General features: G+C 36.6%; 1 protein-coding gene and 1 non-coding gene across 2 annotated transcripts; one reads left to right on the forward strand and one right to left on the reverse strand.

The window, feature by feature from the left end:
- The first annotated feature begins 2,905 nt into the window (after positions 1–2,905).
- On the forward strand, positions 2,906–17,412 carry LOC135684159 (kanadaptin). The gene is made up of 14 exons (XM_065199585.2): positions 2,906–3,934; positions 4,560–4,692; positions 6,118–6,228; positions 6,523–6,592; positions 6,886–7,025; positions 7,215–7,304; positions 7,759–7,835; positions 8,381–8,450; positions 10,395–10,516; positions 11,100–11,179; positions 11,469–11,503; positions 13,800–14,017; positions 15,739–15,817; positions 16,586–17,412. Exons 1-14 carry the CDS (start codon positions 3,197–3,199, stop codon positions 16,633–16,635), a joined length of 2,013 nt encoding a protein of 670 aa, XP_065055657.2. The 5' UTR covers positions 2,906–3,196; the 3' UTR covers positions 16,636–17,412.
- Trnar-ccu (transfer RNA arginine (anticodon CCU)) lies at positions 13,087–13,159 on the reverse strand. Its single transcript has one exon. It is a non-coding gene; the product is annotated as a tRNA-Arg (tRNA).
- Positions 17,413–22,208: the final 4,796 nt, after the last annotated feature.

Genomic DNA, 22,208 nt, shown 5'->3' on the forward strand with positions numbered 1-22,208 from the left:
TGTCCCTTGGAGTGGTTCACGGAAGCATGGCGTGGCAGCTTGTGTTAGGACCTAGCCTGCGTCACAGATGGTCTCAAGGATTCATCACAAGGATTACCCTTGGGCCTGAGTCGACTGTCATTCTTTGATGTTTGTTGGTTCAGCAGACCAGAAAACAAGCAATAAGAACGACTTTATGTAGCTCAAAGAATGCCTCTTTCAATTTTATCATGAAATTACGTTCTTTGCAATGAATATTTCCAGTCTTAAACTATCAAGATATATTTAGAGAAAGCTCATCTGACAAAAAATGATTAGGGTATAGAGGAAGGAGCAGTATGGCAACAACCTTTATCAAGGAGAAGTTTAGAATACCACATTATTATTGTGATCATGTTTCGGTTACTGATAGGTCTAAAAAGGAATTTAGATAAAAGAACATGAGTCCACAATTTTTCCATCTTATACAGATAATCCTGGATTCACTTTAAATCTTTCATTTGACCCTCTTCAAGAAGATAAGAACGTGAGTGGTAGAAGCAAAGCAAAGCCAACCCGTTCTCTCGTAAACATAAATTTACAAGGTTCGTGATTCTACGGGTGTGGATGGAGTTTAAGAGAAAGTTACTTTTACTAAAAAATTACCAATTTGTGAATTTAATGGAGTTTATGAGAAAGTAGAAAAAGAATTTCGTGCACGCTTTTCTAGACTGGAAACTTTGTTTTTTTGCGCGGGCAAGTTCATTTTAAAATTTGCGACTGCGCGCCTGAAATCGTGCACATTTAGAATGTTTAGTGTCAATAATGTAAATGTTATTAAATAGGATAGGGACCTTGCGCGGCCATTATGTAAAATGAACGCGGATCTGGACTCCTTTGCTATAAAATTATCTAGCTGTCAGAATCCTTTCCTAAAAAGAGTACATTGTGCATGAAATGGGGGCGGGGGCGGGTCTTTGGGGTTGACGGTATTGCGGTATTTGTCTTTTTCTCTGTCGGTAATTCGGCAATCTTCCTCAAATTTGGCGGTATTTCAGTGAACGGTATTTAGTGAATTCAATGCCCAGTGTACGGCATTGGCCAATTATGAATTAAAGAATGTAGCATTTTTATTAGAAATGTGGGCGAAATGCTAGCGGTGGTTTCTTGTTGTATCAATTTTGTAACCTTCGTGATTTTCCCCGATAAATCCGGAATTTTTTTTCTCTCATCTATTAATGGCGTTAGTACTGGTTGAAAAATCCTGAAGTTGCAACTGCAAATGTGCATGATTTAATTTCGGATTATTTATATTTCCTTTTTACCCTTCGTTTACCTCACAATCTAAAATATAGATTCGCCTGAGACAGCGAACCACTTATCGTTTTGCCCATATGTAATTTACAACATGTCATTTATAAAAAGTAAACTCAACTTCAGGTGGGGACAAGTAGGAGGAGTCTTTGAAATACCAACTGTGTAAGAAAAGGTCACATTTTTTAAATTTTTGCTATCGAAAACAGTACAGTATTATTACAATCCATCCGTGTGGGGCTTTCGTAATACATAAAGGTTGTAGTATTTTCCTTATATATGTATATGAAGGAATGCCCTACCTAGAGCTTAGTTTTATAGAATTTGCTTGGAACTGAGCCCTAACCCCTTTTTACTTCACGCTGGTGCTGCTGCTAACTGCTTCTATTTTATATAAAGCTATCAGCATAGCAGAACAGTATTTTTTGATTTTCAACTATTGGGCGTTAAAGACGTTCTAACTGCATAAAGAAGAAACTAAAAAAAATTATGTTTAAAAATATGAAACTGTAAATTTGGGTCGTTACAGTTTTTACTTTAGTCCCTGGAGTCGAAAGTTTGATTCGACAAATGGTGTTAGGTCACGAATGGAAGAATTATATTTTGGTGTCCCACAGGGATCTTTTCTTGGACCTCTCCTTCTCCTATTAAGAATTTGTATCAAATGAGATTAGTTTGGTCGAGAAAGCTGTCAGGTAAACAGGATCTCTTCTTCTACAAAGAGTATCAACGACTTGAACAGAACAGAGAAAGCGCCTTTTTCCCTGAGAAAAATCTTCAAACTTTCTTCTGTCCTGTCTTAACAAAATCCATCCGATTGTGTTTGGGCATATCTCTGTGGTCCTTTTCCTTTAGCTAGATCACATTAACTTTATTAACTTTATCTTCTACTGAGCTTTGCAGTACCTGTAGTACAGTTACTGCAAAGCACAATAGAAGATAACAGTATTTTCGATTGTAGGGCTTTAAAGGGCTTAATTTCTACCGATCGTCACAATTATTTTGGACTCGATTTAGCCTTTTCAGAATTGTAAACCAATATCACGTAACTGCTTGAATAATCTATATGTTTTGATTTAAGAATGAAATTTGGGTACCACTTTCAGAAACATATTTCAATTTCCCTTTCACCCAAAAATTAAATTATCAGTAATACTGAATCTTCATGAAGCATTTTTGCCGTTTACACAACAAATGTTGTTGAAACTTTAACTGCAGAAATTGATATAAAATAGATCAGATGGGTGGTCTCGGGTTAAACATTATACTTGAATAGGGGGAGGGGGCGCAGTCAAAAAAAACTTTCTTGTACGTCGTTGGACTACATTGCCCAGCCTCCTATAGCCGTACCTCCTAGCACGACACCCTGGAATTCACATCTAGTAAGAAAATATGCTATCAAAAATAAATTAAGGGAAACCGCATACACAAAACTGTTTCACAATCGAGAAAACTATATCCTTCAATGCACTAAAGAAATAAGAATAGTTGTATCCACTATCTATCAAATAGACTCTGAAAGGGTATAATGTCAAAAGGGAAAGTTAGCTAAATATGATGAAATCTTCAGAGAATATATGCTAGAAAGATTGATGAAAAAGGGACCTGGACAAGCTTCATATCTCGTAGGCGGATGAGTTTTTAATATATTGTAAAATTGCCCAGAAATTACTTGAAACTTAAATAAAGTTAATCAAAATTCAAACTGGATTTTTTTCGGTTTAATTCATATTGAAAACTCGGTATAAGTCGGTCCAAAAATTCTTGCGGAATTACGGTAATCAATGCGTTGACCCTGGTTGACCCCGGCCTTCAGCCTCACAATCAAGTGGAGTTCAAATCAAAATTTCCCTTATATTTTGGAAAATGGTGGATTTCGAACCACAGCAATTTGATATAGTTTCAATGAAATGATTGCATAAATATGGAAGACAAAGGAAACGGCAAAAAAGAAAATTTAGGTTTAGAAGAAAGTAAAGTTGACGGAAATCGAAGCTGCCATATCGGGAAAGCAGACGAAGAAAGTGATTGCGATAACAAAGTGGCAAAGAATATTACTACCGAAAATGCCCATTTTGCTTCACCAGCCTTCCTCGCACCAAAGAAGACTGCGCTCAAAAGAAAACCTCAGACAGTAGTGAAAAAGAAATCTCTTGATGGCGAGGAATCTAGTGGGAAAGAATTGAAGACAACAACGATTCAAAATGTGACATCAGTCACAGAACAGTCTCCTGAAAAAAGTGAAAATAAAACTGAAAACCCTGAGCAGCAAGATTTAAGTCAAAGGAAACCAAGTGTCCCCTTTAGTTGTCCAAGCTGGTGTACTACATGCTCTAAGGATTACGTCTTTGAGATCCTGAAAAATGGTGTTATGAAAGGAAAAATAGATTTGACTGACAAACCATTCTATATCTTTGGACGACTAGAAGGCTGTGATGTGCTCTTAGAACATCCCTCTATTTCCAGATATCATGCAGTTGTTGTTTATAGAGGAGCTCAGGAAAAAGGGTCAAAGATAGAGGAAGGATTTTATGTTATGGACCTTGGCAGCACCCACGGCACAGTTGTTAATAAAATAGCTTTACAACCACATGTTTATCACAGGATTCGAGTTGGATATGTTATAAAATTTGGTGCAAGCAGTCGTTTATATGTTTTACAGGTATAATATTCAATCATTTTGCAGTTTATTCACTCTGCAGATTGTGACAGTTCCTGGTGAGATTGTGTGCAGGCAGATTCATTTCAGCCTTTTTACTGTATGCAGAGCTCTGTTTTCCCAACGATATAATAGATTAAGTTATTCTACAAAGTAAAAATTTAACCATAGAGTATTTTCCAGATCTCATTAGTTGCATTTAAGTTTGTTTTATTGAAGATAAAATTGTTTTTAAATAAAGTTGGCTAACTCTATGCTAGTTAGGTTTCTATCAAATTTTCCTTACTTGTAGATCAAGATGGTAAAAGATAAGATAAACTAGCAAAATGATTGATACACTAGTTTAATCAAAAGATAGAATAGAAAAAGTAAGAATATTACAGAAGAAAGTAAAGTAAAAAACTAGAAACTAAAATCTAGGTAAAAAGAAGGTGGTGTGGGGAGTGACAAGGCTTTTGGCTTGGATTAGAAAGCATGATCAGGTAGCTGAGTTGCCTTCTTAGAGTGATCACACGTTTATTGTCTGCAATTGTTCCATTGCACCTATAGCTTTTTTAATGTCACTTACTTCTGATAATGATCATTTTTGATAATATATTTCTTTACAAAAAATGCTTAATTTTGTAAGGGTCCTGATGATGATCAAGACGAAGAGGTTGATATGAATATTGTAAAGGAAAAAAGAGAAATTGATAAGAGTGAGGAGGATGAAGAACCAACTGATGAAAGTGTTGAAGATGCTGGGATATCATGGGGCATAGGTAAGAACTTTTTATATTTGCCATTTGCATCTAACATTAAATATTCTGTCTTGGAGGAATTATTAATCAATGCTCAATGTATGAACTGGTTAGTTGTTATAACAAACAAGAATAAATGGTAATCATAGTTTACTTAAATGTTTTAAAAGGTTTCTTTTCACATAAATAATTCCCACTTTCCTAAAGATGTTTGTTTTAATTGAGACTGAATATACAAGCCTCTGTGTTTGCACAAGCTTCTAGGTTCATTTTTAGGCAAACTGAATTTGTGCTTATTTGTATGGCTGATATAATGGTCAGTTATTATTTTGTTATATCAACTAATATAGCTTGATCATCTGAATAAATGAGAATGAATCTTTAGTTTTGACAAATGGACATTTTGTTGTAGTGTATAAACAGTTATTTTAGTACTGAACAACACTTTAGCTGAAAAACTTATACTATTTTTAAAATTTGTATGTTAAAGTAACTGTATGTTGGAGGTATTCTGTCAGCTTTTGCTTAATTATGGAGTTTTATTTAGGGATGTACCGGATATCCAGTAGGCCGGATAATCAAGCGCCAGATCTTTGTTTTTTTGAAAATCCGGTTCTGGCCAGTTGCCGGATTTTCCAGAACTAAACAAGATTGATGATAAAGCAAGCGCCTTTGAAACAAATTTTAAATGAAAGTGCTCATCATCACGAAACAGGAAGACTGGATGATATAATTCACAAATTTGGTCCAGGGTTGCCAGATAGGCTTTTTAGGCCAAATTTTTCCTTTTTGGTTTTAAGATTTAGATTACCTGGAAAAATTGTTTTTTGCTTACCACCTAAATTTGACCTTGTTGGCCTTTTCAGCAGAACATCTAAAATTAATGCGTAATTACTACTTAATGGAATAATTAGTAACCAAATTTCAAATTTTATCACCTAACCTAAATATTATCTTGATATTAGCAAAGGGTTTTGGAAAATAGTAAGATTCTTATCTAAGTTAAGAAATTATCTAACAGGCACAAGCGTAGAAATATAACCAGTGCCTGCTCGATGGATCCTTGAGAAAGTTTTTTGATTTGGCCTTTTTATGAGCATTTTGGCTTAAATTGCTCACCAGTCTAGCCTTCGTTTGTAAATTCAATCTGGCAACCCTGAATGGGTCTCTTTGATCTTCTCGCTATGCATTTTTTTGCAAAGTGGCTCAAAACTTTTTATTACTGAAAAATCCATAAATGGCCAGATTATCCGGTAATATCCGGCCGGATATTCCACGAAGAAATCCGGTAAATCCGGTTCCGGCCAGATTCTGAAAATCCTGATCCGGTATACCCCTAGTTTTATTGTATTGATGACCTCAGTTTGATTTAGCTTAAATTTGTAAATACTTTTATTTGGTTTTAAGTGATAGTGTTTTCTTAAAAGTCTTTTCTTCTTTGTGAAGGTGAAGATGCAGTAGAAGAAGAGATTGATTTGGAGAAATTACTTGCAAGTAGAAAACCTTTGGAACTAAAGGACCCTAAAAAGACTCTTAGGGGCTTTTTTGAAAGAGAGGGTAAGTTTTAATGGATATTAAATGGATTTTGATAAGATTTTCAACCTTTTTTGCAAAATCTGTGGATATAAAGCCTTGTGATTGATATGGGTATTTTGACAGGGTTGTAACATGCTCAACTTCCATTGGACTCTTTATGCTTGTGTATTTTGTTGGTTACAAGCTTTCTTGGAGAATGTTTCAATGAAAGGGGCAGCTTGCATACCATTCAAATAATTTTCTTGAGGCTGTTTTGTTTTTAAATTTTTAAAACTATTGTACCACATTTGAGTGATGTTGGATTTTTTCAACCAGGCTTGGAATTAGAGTATGAATCAGACGAAAGAGGGACAGGACATACAAAAGTTTTTGTTATTAGGGTCAAGTATGTGCATTGCGCTCTTTATTGTGATAACTTGGAATCAAAAGCCAACAATATCCATCATGAAAAAGCTTCTGAGATGCTTATTTCTTCACAGCCCATATGGCAGTCTAATATTTTCTAAACATTATCTTTGTCATAGTAGATACCTTAATGAATAATATTGTTCTCATCATCGAATCATAGTGTTTATTAGCCAATTTATTATTACTCTTTGGAATACCTTTTTAAATTGGATATAATAGTATTTTATCAAGATCATTAATTATTTTGTGCTCACATTTCTAACTTGACAGACTGCCTATTGAAGATGCAGCAGGACAAGAACTAGTTGCTGAAGGGACATCAACCAAAAAGAAAGATGCTGTGGTTGCATGTGCATATGAGGCATGCAGAATAATTGATGCTCATGGAATGTTAAGAAATGCTATACATGGTATGAAATTTGTTTATTTGCAACTTTATAATTTTTCAGGTTATAGCCTGTTCCTTCAGCCTAGTTCTTTGCTGTAACTGGGCCTTGCTTGTCCTGCTGGATAAATATTTTTAGAGAACTTTCATCATATCAATCCTTAAAGGTATCAATGACAATTACCAAAATTTTGCACTTTATCCAATCAAACAGAAAGTGAAAGATCAAAACGTGCAAAGAGATTGGCAGACAACGATTATTATGACAGCGATGAGGACACTTTTCTCGACAGAACTGGTGCAGGTGGGCTTGCAACTTGCTGTATTTTTTTCATGTTTATTGCTTTTCTATTGGAAACTGGTTTCTTCCTTCCTAAACTTTGTTACACTCGTCGTATTTCACCTATTGTAAAATCTGGTAGAATATGATAAAGATTATTTGATGATAAAAGTGTTAACGAAATAGATGATCATCAGTTGATCTGAAGCATTGGTGTAGGAAAACAGGAGAAACAAAGAGGGTAACAATGAATTTGGCACAAACCTTTCTGTTTACCATTTGCGATCATGCATGCGGATATTAACAGATGCCTTGATAAACCAAGAAAGTCATCTTTAAGGGTTAAATCCATTTTATTGACTGATTTCTTTGCTCTCTTCATTTCTAGCCTATAGACTTGTCATGAATCATCATTTCATGCTGGCTAGTGGTTCAGCTACAGGCTATATGTTTTTTTAATATCTGACTTCTATTTAAGTCGAATCAAAACGACAGAAGAGATTGAAAAAGGCTGGACAAGCTGCCAAAGAAACTGTGGAGACTTACGATAGTTTGGTAAATCTTTTTGCATCTCATTATAAATTTGTAAAATATCAAAACAATGTTCATAAAATTGCTGTTATAATCGATCAGGTCCGTCCTAATAGAATATGGGGATACCATAATAAAGTCAAATTGTATTCAGTCAAACGAAAGTATCATATGTCCCACATAGTATATACATAGTATAAATGATGTGAATAATGCAGTTATGTTATATTGTATATACAGTTGTGTCCAGATTCTTTGCTGAACAGCTCCAGTCTTCCAGCTTTTAAGGTCCACCGATGTTAATAATGAATAGAGATCTTTAAAAGATACATACAAATTGACACCAATTATTTTGGCTAAATTGAAACCTTACAATCCTTTGTCACATCAGAAACGTAATGCCTTAATGACACCCTGCACACCCCCGTTCTCTGCCTGTTGAAGTTTCCCCCAAGAACAGACCTTGCAAAGAGTGTGTTTAAACATTATAGTAGTTGTTCATTTTCCCATGGAGTGAATTAGAAGTTTGGATACACGAACCCGACAAAGTGATCGCTTTTTTCTTGTAGACAGAGGCACTTGAGACGACACTGCAGGAAATAAAATCCTTGGAAAAGTCGCTCTCAGATGATCAGAACGGTAACGTATTTCTTTCAGCGGTTTTTATTTTTCCGGGTTTTTATTTTAAGCGGGGCATGAAAAATGTTTTCCTTCCTGCGACCGGACAAAATCATTTATAAATTTTCTGCGAGAATGGGAAGATAAAAGAAGATAGGGTCACATTCTAAAAAGCATAATGATGTGTCACCAGTAAGTTCATTTTCTTATTTCATTTCAAAATTATTATCTGTTTTGGTGACTGAAAATTATTCTTTTTTCATAAAGGCCTAAATTGATCTGATATAGGGGTTTAGCTAAAATCTTTACTTCGTAACTGGTGAGAATATTTACAGTTAGTATGTTAAAATTTGCTAGAATGTAGGTAGAGAAATACAAATGGAGATTAAATCGGGTAGGTGTTATCTTTGGGTGAACGGGGCAGGCATTAGCATAAACAACATTAAAAATGAGCCGAAAATGGTTGATCATATGATGTCCTTGTATCCATGGAAGTTTTAAAAAAACTTTTTGATAAAGATTTTGGTCAGAACCCTGAGAAGAAATCGCTTGTGAAAAGGATTTTAAGAGAAAATTTACTTTAATCAGTAAAAATCACTGTAATAGGCAATATAATATAGGCAATCAATGTAATAGGCAGAGGCCTTGGATGCATCAACATGGCATCAATTTCTAAGAATTTTCAAGAATTTTGCATATTATAACAAAAACTCTTAAACCAGATGAAAAATTGTAAAAGTTTGTCAAACAAGAATTTTTTAAAAACATTCTCAAGGGTTCTTAGGTAGAAAAACCATTTTAACATATGCAAGGCACATATATAAGATTCATTTGTTTTGTCTTCATGTTTTTTTGGTGAACATTAAAGAAAAATGGTGCTTTTTGCAAAAGGGTTTGTTTTTAAACGCTTCCTGCAGAACTTAATTCATGAAAAATATACTACGAGTGCCACATGGCTGGGTGGGTTTTCATGCCGTGATTTTAATGTTGAAATTTTTATCAAGCATCTACAAAATATGAATCAAAATTGCATAAAGGAAGCATGAATTCTAGGATTGTTGATTCTTTGGCTGGATTTTGTAGACCGGGAACAGGAAGCCTTTGCTCTTAGATTTTGTGGCTGGATTTTGTCTTTTCTATTTATATTACCATGGTTATTGCTTGCAGAGTGCCCAGTAGTGCTTTGCTTGGGTCTCTTATAGTGAATCATTGTGACAATGAATCAGAAAGTATGTTTTCAGACCACCCGTTTCAGTTTTCTTTCTAAGTCTCTCCCCCAAGCTTTTGGGTGAGATGTCCCATAGTTGCCGACAAGTTTGATTATTCACCGAAAAAGCACCCCTGAGTAGGCTCTTCGTTTTTGAGATAAAACATGGTTCAAATTACATCTTACAGTAGCTGAGACTCGGCTTGTTCTTGATTTGGTCTTAACTTTTTACCAATTTTGAGGCTGTCGTCTTATAAAATTGTTCTTATTAAAAGAAGAGTGTATAGTCTTTCGTAAAGAAAATTGACCTTACGTGTCTATGGTTCTTCTTTTTCTTTTTCAAAACCAAACTTATTTTTAGTTCCGGCTCTCTACCTTTCCTGGGTACAGAAAAAGGAGGGCTTTTACTAACCATAAGTATTTTCTGGATAATTGAAAAAACAACTGATGGGCTATTGGCCTATTGGCCTATTATCCAATTTCTGTCAGACACCCAAGGAACAAACTTGTGCAAACTGTGTCTGTAATTGTAACTTTGTATGATTAAAAATATGTTATTTTAACGAAGATTTCGTTGTCTGCATGTTTTTAATGTCTGTCTGTAATCACTTGAAGTATTTAACGGTTTTCGTGAGTTTTAACAGCAGTTTTAATATTGAAAATTGGGGCCTTTTCTTAAAGGACTCCATCGTTCCTTTGTGAATAGTTGCAAGATGCTGGAGACAAAGTACATTTTAAAACTATCAAATTTCCTTTAGCTGAAAAGCGTATCAGTCAAGATGGTGGAGATGAGCTCGATCAGTTTATGAACACTGTGGATTCACGCTTGGACAAGAAAACCAGAATTAGCATGAAGCATCGCCTGTCTGCTTTGAAAAAGGTGTGTCAGTGCCAGGAAAATTCAGCGTACAGAGAAACCTCAAAATATTGCTAGATTTATTGTAATTTACTTTTTAATAAAATGTTTCATAGCCTGGTGCTCCGAGAGATGGAATAGTGGAATAGGTAGCAACCGCCAAAATGAATATGATCTCTATTCTAAAAGCCAGAAAGATCTGTTTTCAAAATGTTTATGAGGAGAAAGCTTTGCCATCAAAGTATTCTCGCCGTTTTTTTGTTGATTATAGACAAACGCCAGAGGTTATTTTTCAATTTCTGAGATGGAACAATTCTTCCCGACGCCCTTGATCTTCTTAAATCCGCTGCTGCAATAAAATTTACTGAAGCATATATATATGGTGGGGGGACATTTCTCCTTTTGAGGGCGGCTGGATAGTGTAAAGTGTTCACCCAGCCAAAGTGGCAATTTGCCAGTAGGTTTTTCGGAATACATCAAGTACTATCACAAAATCAATCAGTCACAATGCTTCACATTCAATGACTTCTTTAATTAAAATTTGTACCAACTGCTCTTCTTTCCAGTGTTCAGGACATTTCAATAAACATTTTTATTATTTTCTCAGGAGCAAAGACGCGTTGAAAAACTTCTGGAAATTGTCAAACCAGTCGAATTACCACCTTTAAAAGCCCCCCAGTCTCCTTTGTAAGTAGCCTCGTAACCTTGACATCATTGATTCTTCCCTCAATAATCGTTAGTTCCTATTGCAAAAATAAGTTGCCTATATGTTGAACTTCCAGCTGCACATTATGTTTCAAGCAAAATTCTAGACTTGTTGTTTTCAAAGTTTAACTTGCAAAATATAGCCGTGAGTAACAGACAGCTCAGTGTACCAATGTAATTGTCATCAACCGCAAAAAGGAAAAACTTAGCTACCAGTGATTGTTATTTGCCCAAAGTTTCTATTTTTCGTCATTTTTCCGCACTCTTTCAGGGTTGGAAGAAAGAATGATAGACCAGAAATTAAAGGTAAACTTTTAAACTACCAATAAATAATAATTTTTGTTTTGTTATCATTTCATTTTGGAAAAAACATAACACTTACAAACCTCACTTTTACAAGGTAGTTTGTAAGGTAGTGGCACACTTACATTGAAAAAAAACTATTACAAATGCAAAGAAGAAAAAACGGTTGTACACAGCATAAGTATAATCATGATGATGTAATGATGGTGACGATGTTGATAATGCTGATGAGGATGACAAAAGTGGTGATGATGTTGATATTGGCAATAAAGATTGTAGTAGTGGTGGTAAAGGTGAAGAAAGAATACTTGATTGAAAGAAGCTCTGGGTTAGACCAAGGGTTGTTTCTATGGCAGAATTTAAAATAGGTGCATCGAAATATGACCTTTGACCAACCAAGATAGATGTAACGACGATGGGAATTTTCAACAGCAAGATCGTCCAGCATATCTGTAAAAGTAGAACATGATTGCCCAGAGATGCCAGGAGAACCAATTGAGAGGTTAACAAATTTAACTGAATAATGATAAAGCTATTTAGAGAGGAAGCATCAATAACTCGAGAGTGCTTTTTATGAGGGTCCTCTAAATTGTGCATGTAAGATGCCTAAACATTCTAGCAAAGTAAGAATCAATGGATATTTTTCTGTATCGTATTGAAATAGAAAATACAAGGCTTCTATCAATTTATGCACGTTGTACACTAGTCACATCAAGAGAAGGACAAGAAATTGAGAGGACATACACGATAGCTTGTTTGAGAGAATGTGAAGCAATATGAAATTTTCAAACGGAGATTGTTTTTATAATCATTTAAACGAAAGCTCAAAATTTACCAAGATCTGATCTGATCAGCCTGAAAGTCTTCGGTTTTCCCACCATGAAATGTTAGACACAAATATGAAGTTTGATTGATGTGAAGTTTTGAAACAAATAGCAAAATTTGGTAGTTGCAACGGTAAACTGATATGGAATGAAAGGGGTGTGCGTGTGCGCCGCTCCGGACGTGTCTGACGCACAGCCACTGTTTGCAGCGCACAGCCACCGTTTGCAGCGCACAGCCACCGTTTGCGGCGCACAGCCACCGTTTGCGGCGCACAGCCACCGTTCGCGGCGCACAGCCACCGTTCGTGGCGTTATTGACACAACGGCACACAATTAATGAAGATTTTGGTGCATGGTACTGCTACTCAAGGTTTCCCCTTTGGCCGGCGCATTTGCCGTCCGTTTTACGAAAATAAAACAATTTATACTGGGCTGCAAGGCAGAGAGAGGAACCTCACTAGACTAGACAATGCACCGCGGAGCAAGGGGGCTGCCCCCCCCCCACTTTTTGCGAAAAATGCAAAATATTAAGAGGTGGACCACTAGAAAAGCCTCTTTTTATTCGGTTTTTTAGAACTTTTTTAGACCCCCCACTTTTCTCAACGCTCCGCGTGCCTGTTGGACACCTTCCGTAAGAATTTTGCTATGGTTTTACCCCGGTACTTTTAGATCCGTTGCGTGAAATAACATGTACCAGAATGTTTTACAGAGACAATCTACGTGAGAAAGAAAATTTACCTGCTAAAAGAAAGTTACATGTCACACCTCCGACGGGACTCGAACCCGCAATCCCCGGCTTAGGAGGCCGATGCCTTATCCATTAGGCCACGGAGGCTTCAAGTTTTGTCATTCAAGAATTGGAGTTCAAAGAGTTGCTGTGTGCTGCCAAATAATTCTGGAATTTTGATTTTTCATTGTTTTCATTGAGACATACCAACGTTTGTGGAAAATTCTGGGAACAGGATGAAGGATAAATTTTAACATAAATCTATCATGTGGTCGACCACCTGGCGAATTACCTTTAGACATTTCACCTGTTGTATCGTTGCAACTTTTGTCTGTTTAATGAGCTTTACCAAGAAACATCCCTCTATGCAGGGTACCCCATTCTTCTTTGCAAAAAAGCGTTGGAAAAACTGGCAGTTAACCTTTAATTTACCTTTGCTATCCATGTTTACAGATGGTGCCAATCCAAGACGAGATGGCTGTAAAGTTATCAGTATAACTCTCCTCTGTTTTCATGATTTTTTGGTTTTTTTTCGTTAAGATTTAATTCGTTCCAAAATTGCTTTAAGAGCAATCGTAAAACTAATATTTTAGCTCAGTATCTGGTCAGCGATACTATCCACCATCATGTCCTTCTGTATGAACCCATGGCATCCCTATTTCAGGTCACACTGCTTCCAAAATTGTATTAGTATGACATTTTTCAACTGCTTTCTGCATTGCTCAGTTTAATTGCTTCCCAATTTTAGAAAAAGCAAAAGTTGAACAAAGCAACGTAGATACAGTTATAATAGACCAAGAGAAGGCTCAAGATGGATCTAAACATGTCAAAGCTGAGAGAAGTACATCCAACGATTGCAGCAAGCCCACAATGAATTATGGGAGTTCCCTAGTTGATGTGATCTCAAGAATCAACCCTAGCTCGGAAGAATCAGACAAGGTCGAACAACATCCAAGGCAAAAACAGGTCAAATTTGCAACTGCATTTTAGAATCTTTCTTGTGGTTGCTGTTGTTGTATTTTCATCAGTTTTTAGAAGCTATGTGAACCATGCATTGACAAGATTGGGGTGGGGGTGGGGTGAGGGTGAACACCCCCACTTAACGCTGTAAAACCTGGTTAAATATCAAACTTGATCCTATATTTTTCAGTATTTGTAGTATGTTTCGATAATTAAGTCACTAATATGCCCAAAGTCTTGCATTTCGAACCAGGGCGTTATTTTCCCCGTGACCGTGTGACCATTGGTCACAGGAAATCAGTTAGAATATTTTTCTCACAGGAAATTTCTCAACCATGGATGAATAATAGAAAAGTTTTATACACTTAACAGAAGGTAAGCAGGTTGGAAGGAATCTAAATGCTCAGAAGAAATCAACTCATTGCACTGAAAAAGATCAAAACTATGTTTCGAAAAGTAATACTGTGCTGAGGGAGATCAAGGGGATCAGCTTTCGTTGCAAAAAGTAATAAATTATGTCATTACTGATATGTCATTACGACCCCATACCGTTATTAGTGTTTGAGATATTTTTAAATGCAGGCTATAAAGAAAGAACCAACCTCCCGTATCATAGATGTATTTTTGCAGGAATTTCCTGCTTGTAACTCACTCACAACACTACAGATAAATCTCCTTTGTACAAAGTAATAGTTTTTGGTATGAGTCTTTCATAAAATCGCTTCATTTATCAAGACGCAGGAATTGCCATTTTAATGCTCGCTCATTTATGCAAGAATGGCAATGTTCCACATTTCTTTGCTAACCCTTTGAAAGAGTTTTGACAATAGCATCCACTAAAAGTGGGGCTGCTGAAAGGGGGGATGAGGGGCAAAATGCCCCAGGGGGCCTCAGGGTTGATTGCGCTATGTTAGGAATGGAATTAATCAATTGTAGCAAAAGTATGCTTAAGAACGTAAGTTGTTAAAATATTTGCAAGAAATGACTTCAAGAAATATTCTGAAATGCATTTTAAGCTAATCTTAAGGGCTTGGTGACAAATACTTTCTGTTCCCTCCGCTCACTGGGGGCCTTGACCTTCGGTTTTGTCCTAGGAGCTCTGAAACCTCTGTGCAGTTCTGATTATCAATATGGCAAAGCATTTCTGATAAAATCTGTACTTTCATATTTTACTCATGTGACTCTTTTTGTCTTCAACAACATAATTTTATCGCATTATTGAGGTTTTTGAATCACAAAGTCCAAACTAATTTCACAGGAAATTTTTTCAAAAAGTTTACGGTCACAAGAAGTCTTGAAGAAAATAACACTCTGTTTCGAACTACGAAATGAATTTGCTATACGAATTTTGCTGAATTTTGCTACCTTCGGATCGATAAAGCTGTAAATTCAGCCAGATTCAACATGTGTTTCATCATTAATATGTTTCACCAGATTAAGTTTTTGACCCGCAAGCCATTTCCCCACGAACAGGTTATACCTACTCTGCAGAATTTTCAATGCAATTTCATCTATTCGTTACGTTTGATATTAAAAATATTAGGCCATTACTCTTAGCTTGGCACTTGCAATTAGTAAGGTAAAGAAGTTTGTTTCATATTCACTTATATTTCTTTTGTAATATTGTCAAGTTCGTTAATCGTTCCATTGGAGCTCCGTTAAATATCTTGAAAGTCCTGCAAGTACTTTCAATTTAATCCTTATTCTTTATAACATTTTCTTTTTAGAAAACAAAGAAAAAAGTTTACGGAGCACAGATGACCCCAGATTCGACTTCAAAATTCGATGCATGGATCCCTCCAAAAGGTATGAACAAGCAAATATTTTTGTAGCAAAAATATTTTGTCTTTAACGCAATAAAGGCAGCTTGGTAACTAGGTTCAAGCCTCCATTATCACCATTTTGAAGTTTTTTTAGGGTAGTTACTGTTTGGATGGCAAAATTGTGTTTCATGATTTTTAAAAACGAATGGTAATCGATTAGCATTTTTGAAGATGTTGCAAAGAAATTATCATTGGAAGATAAGCCTGAACTAGTCCCCATGCAACATATACCGCAACGCCTCGAATAAGCGCCCGGGCGCTTATTTAATTCTTGAGGCTCCAGGGTGGGCGCTTATTTAAAAAAAGTATATTTGGGTGCAAATTGTGTTGTTCATTAATCTTTCTTGTTGAATTGCTTTCCAATTATGTTTTCGTTGAAAATTCAAATAAGCGCCCATTTCTGAAGGTTGAAGGATGGGCGCTTATTCGAGGGGTTGGCGCTTATTCAATAACTTCACCTCTACGGTAGGGGGTTATTCGAGGGAGGCTCTTATTTGAGGGGGCGCTTGTTTGAGGCACCACGGTATCTCAGATCTTAAAGTTTCCTGGTGTTCTTCTCTACTTCTCCTTATTGTGTCCGTGAAATTATATCAGCAAAACCATTGAGTGCAAGCATAGTTATTGTGCCAGGTATTGGTCATATCCAACTGCTGCTCCATGTGTTTTTTTCCCCGGCTCGCCAACTTCGAAATATCCAGTTTAGCAAGTCAAAGTCCCTGTTATTTTGCTAAAGCCATTATTCTTTTTCCAGGTCAAACTGGTGATGGTAAAACGCATTTAAATGAAAGATTTGGCTATTAGACAATGAACAAACAGCCGTTTGCTTTTCAAAACATATCGAAGTGGCACGAAGGACTGGCTGCCGAAAGTGACTATGTGACATAAAGGGCTGATTGCTTCCCAATTTTTATACTCTGATTGGTTTACAAAGCTATATCAAGATTCCTGAAAATGATACGCAATTAGAGCGCTGGTTTGAACTTGAATGAAAGTTCGACTCCCTTTGGCCGTAGCACAGACCTCATTATTCTATGAAAGTCAACATAGCAAAAGACCCGACCCCACAAGAACCTGTCTGTCGAAGTAAATATTTTCAATGGCTAACATACTTTTAATCCAAAAATGAGCGCCGGGCTCATAAAATTTTCCAGTGCTTTTAGGGGCAGGCACCGTTGTTCCACTTTTTGCAAAAAAATGCCAAATATTTAGTATTAAACTACCAGTAAAGCCTCTTTATACGGTTTTAGCTCCCCACCACTTGCTTTAGACCCCCCCCCCACTTTTCTCACAGCTCCGCAGTGCCTGGGAGGTTCATGCAAAGGGGAGCACAGACCATTTTTCAACGATTTTCCAGATTGCGTTTTGCAGACCTCGATGCCTCCTGTACTAAACTTCTGTCCTCCACTTTGAAAAAAGCCATATTTTGGATTTGACGTTTACGTACGTGGGAGTTGAAGTAAAGTTAGGCTGTATTTTGTCATTTAGATAAATGTTAATGCTTGAATAGCGATAAAAAGTAATTTTTGAAACTTGTAGATCTTTCTACTTTTGTTTTTGAATACACATGTACATGTTGAATCTGGCTGAATTGATTAGCGACAGCTTTATCGATCTGAAGGCAGCAAAATTAAGCAAAATTCGTATAGCAAATTCATATACGAATTCCAAGCCTTTGGGCGTATTCAAAACTAAAGCTAAAAAAGGTTCTTTTTCAAGAGGACCCTTATTCAAGAAGATGTTCTTCTTCTATGCGGGATATATTCAAAAATCAACTATATTGGTGCCCTAAAAAGGATAAAAATTGAACTCGATGAAAATGGTTCTTAATTCTTAATTAGATTATTTGAAACTTACCAATATGCAATAATGCAAAAACGACGATGCATCGTCAAGAATTTGAAATCAATCGGTTGTTTTATTCAAAATCAAACAGTATGATAAGGAAGGGGTGTTCGAGATGGGGACCTATTCAATACCTGATGATAAAGAGAAGGGGGATTATTCGAAAAGGGGGTTTACAGTATAATCCGGTTATAACGTACTTTAAGGGATCAGTGTATTAAGTACGTTATATCCGAAGTACGTTGTAACGAGGGTAAGTAAAAGTTGACTAAAACCAAGCACACCTTTTGCCGGGACCAAGCACACCAGTACGTTATATCCGAAAGTACGTAATAACCGAGTACGTTATAACGGGATTCTAATGTAGTCGAATTATAACATTAAGCTGTTCAGAAATGATCTACTGTCAGCACTCAGTTTGGGCTAGAATTTTTGATAGTTTCAGTAATGAGCTTTGGTGAAATTTGTTTTAACAGACGATACGTGTAACGTTCTAGGTTCTTTGCTAGCATGGAGAGACTGGCGTGCTTAGGCCCGGGGGCCTAAGCCAAGTAAAACAACAGCGTAGTTATAGAACAACGTATCTCAATCAAATTCAAACCAAGACTAATTTATTATTACCAACAACGATTAATAATAATAACGGAAACTACACACTGACTTAAGACAATAGATACCTGACAACAAGATAACGTTTGATCACAGATACATCACGCAACCAGTGGCGTAGCTAGCGGTCATGCTTGTCATGCCGGGCATGACCATCTATTTCCAGAGATAACATTTTTCAAAAAATTATATTTTCGTAAGAATAAAGTCCTATTCTTCTAATGAAATAGCTCAGGCCATTCGCCTTTGGAGCCCTGTGGTTCCCCCCAAGAATATGGAGCCCTCCGAAGGCGCTCTTCTATTGTCGGGCATGACTAAAACAGAGGGTTTCCAATTTAGTCATGCCCATAACTATGAGCATGACCAAACCCTGTGTTTTAGTCATGCCCATAACGCTGGTTCCCTATGTTTGGTCATGCCTAACAATAGGAGTGACGCAGGAGAGAACAAAGGCTAGTCATGCCATTTCGAGAGGGCATGACCATCATTATAATCATCAGAACCGTCCTGTGTTAGTTCGTGAACGCAAATGCGAGGCATCGATGGCGGCGCTGCTATGCCTAGATCCACGAGCTGGGAGGTAATTCTCTGTAAGTAAAATGCAAGGAATAGCTTATTTCCAAGCAGCCACGACTCATGTTAATCTCCAGAACATTCTATGTCAATGGCAGGGTTTTCAGCCTTAATGGTGTTGCACTATGTGGAGAAGTGACAGGCACAAAAGTCCATTTTTGGACATAAAATCAGCGAGCAGGATCATTTTATGCAACCAAACCAAACTCTCAGCCTTTCAGTAATCAATTGTTACTAGTTGAACATTTGCAGAGAATCTTCTTGATTTAATGAATGCCAAATCTTGGTGCTGTTCACTGGAGATGGATGGAGGAGATAGCAGTGGTGTTTTCCAAACCAACAGATTTGACAGCTTAAACTTTCCAGACATTTAGCAGCATATTTAGAAACTGTTAAGCCCTTTATAAGCATTGTTACCATATTATGATTAGGACAATAAGATTGTAGTTAATGGATAGGGAATGCCAAAACTTGCTTAAAGTTATTCTTCGATTGTTTGTTTTTATCACATGCAATAACACTGTTTTAAACACAATTAAAGTCAAACTAAAAGCTCTACTGACTTCACTTGTAGTTGAAAGTACCTTTTTACTACTTATAGCTGTTGAAATAAAATGACCAGAGACAAGTTAAGCATGTTACTGATCTTGTTATTTAAACAGTTTTATTTCATTATTACAACTTTTGATATATTTGAAAATTTACAAGATCAAATTATTTCATTTACAAGCCTTGTTTGCTAGATTTAGTAAAGACAATCCAATTATGTGGATATTTACCAGAAGTATATGTGGAAACATCAATGTTTTTGTTAAGCTAAACTTATTTTGCAAGGTATTTTTTTATTAAGTCTAACTTTGCAGAAAACATTTGCAACTAGGCGTATCCATTATTTTAGCTTCCTATATATTTCATATCAATATTTACATTGCATTTTCATTTGCCTATTTGTTTTATTCATCTATCAGTTCTATTGGGATTGTTAGTTAATCATGACTAGTTAATAAGACTATTTGTGGAAAGGATGACCAAAAAGCTCCCATTCAGTTTCATGTCATTTATTGTTTCATTTACAAATTTTAGCTTATCTCTAAAATTTACAAATGTATTTCAGCCTGTAAATTGAAAGAAATTTGGAGAACAACATAATTTTTTATTTAAGCTAAGTTTATCTACTATACTAAACTAATGTTTTTTAATGTCTTTTGTACAGTTCTGTTTGGAAATTGTCAGAACTCTGTCTGTATAAATTACCAACAAACCAAAGCAGTGTCACAGCTATAAGATAAAGGTCATTTCATGGTGTAACAAGATGATTGCTATGAAATAAGAAAAGCTCATTCCAAAAGTTAATCAAAATATTTTTTATAAGTCACAAGCCTTAAAATTGAAATTTTCAAAAGGAACTCATCAACTAAAAAATTGGGCGTGGTAAAATTTAGCCACACCCATTTTTTTCAAATTTGAAGGGAGGGCATGACCACTGCTATTTGGCTAGCTACGCCACTGCACGCAACACAACTAATTCACAAACCCTAACACATTACATACGCATAGAAGGCCTCTAAATCGCAATATTTAACTAAATTATTTTTTGTTTCGATGTTCTTCTCCATTTAAGTATTTAGTGTGGTCACACCCTTGAAAATCAAAACTTCAACTAAACCCTTTGACTGAGGGCCTCCACTTGCGTAAGTAAAAATGCTAAATTTGTTGAAACGAATATCTAAAAATTGTGATCAATTTATTTCTTGCATGGGAATGTGGGCACAACGTACTTTTTCAAAAGATGACGCCCCTAATTCCCAATAGTTGGCCTAGAGACGGGACTTACTTGAGGACGAGGAGCTGCGACACCCCCACCCCCTCCAAATATTTGTGACATTCTGTGTATTTTGCTTTAATTTGGTAAAATAATTATCGGTATTACGTAGAAATCAAACGACGCCAGAATAGAATCTTAAAAATAGATGCTTCATCGTTCTCTAGGCACCTAAAGTGTTCGGCACCAGTATCTATCTAACACCCAGGCGCGCAACTACGGGGGGGGGGGGGGGTCCTGGGGGTCCAGACCCCTGCCCTTTTTCTCAAAAGGGGAAAAGTGCCCTTTTTCCTGGAAAATTGCTTGAATATTTTAACTATTACGCTAAAATGGTTGGTCATACAGTAAATGACACACTCCGGAGATGTAATGGACCTCGCAGGAATACAGATAAATGATTTAGTCAAACTTTCACGCACTTGTTGGGTCGAACGTCATCATGTTGCAGTAATAGAGTCTATCTTCAAGCCCCAACTCTATAGCGTGTTTTATGATGCGCTACGCACTGGCTTTGAAAAAGAATGGTTCTGGAACTCAAAAACCAAAATAAAGGCACAAGATTTTGAACGGGATAGAGCCTCTACGACCTCTGGTAAAAAGTTACAAGAATAAAAACCAAGACATTTTTCAAGCCTGTCACATAGTTGACAGGGTCATAGAAGACCTTTGCATGAAACGAGCGAATGCAGAGAAATATTTTCGGACTGGTATTAGCAAGCAGTAAATATGGCACAAAAAGTTGATGTTCAGCTGTTCCGTTCCTTGTCAGTATTACAAATCAGCTGAAGGCAAGACTTGGAGACAGAAACCAGCTGAAGGCAAGGCTCGTGGAACTGTTCAACCTCCTCCAATCTGTAGTGCGAAGCAAAGAATTCAATAATAATATTTTAAAGCGCAAAATGTCTTCGGATATGGAAGATGATGGGTTGCTATTCAAAAGTGAGCTGGCGCTGGGAAAAGGAGATGACAGCAGGGTCGCCGAGAGGGGGACAAAGGGGCAAATTGCCCTAGGGCCTCGAGGTCTAGGGAGCCTCACAAAGCAATGAATTCCGTTTTTAAATGGAATTTATTAAAAGTAACAAAATTACAATTAAAAAGTAAAACATCTTAAACGAATTAGTGAATTTAAGCTATTTGCAAGGTTGTGGTGGCAAAATTTTTGCTCGCTTCGCTCGCAAGAGGCATTGTTTTTTCCATTTCCCCCCTCCTTCGGGCCTCCTAAACTTCATCACACCTCACCACAAAATAAACCGTACACCACAACTTTTCTCTATTGATCAGTTTCCCTTGTCTGGCGTACAATATTTACAGATTTACTAACTGCTCATATTTTCGGTGTACCTAAACAAATGCCCCGGTGGACCTTGAATGAAGTTTAATTAGTGCCCTTTTTGTGTCTTGGACCCCTGCCCTCTGAAATTTCTGGTTGCGCGCCTGCACACCCCCCTAATCCTTGCCGCTAAATTCGTCCCTGCCCCTCTCCCCGCAATTAGAAAAAAATAATCGACGATTCGATTACATTCGATTA

Source organism: Rhopilema esculentum, chromosome 10, assembly GCF_057945365.1.
Source record: "Rhopilema esculentum isolate cy_ngs chromosome 10, ASM5794536v1, whole genome shotgun sequence".
NCBI lineage: Eukaryota > Metazoa > Cnidaria > Scyphozoa > Rhizostomeae > Rhizostomatidae > Rhopilema > Rhopilema esculentum.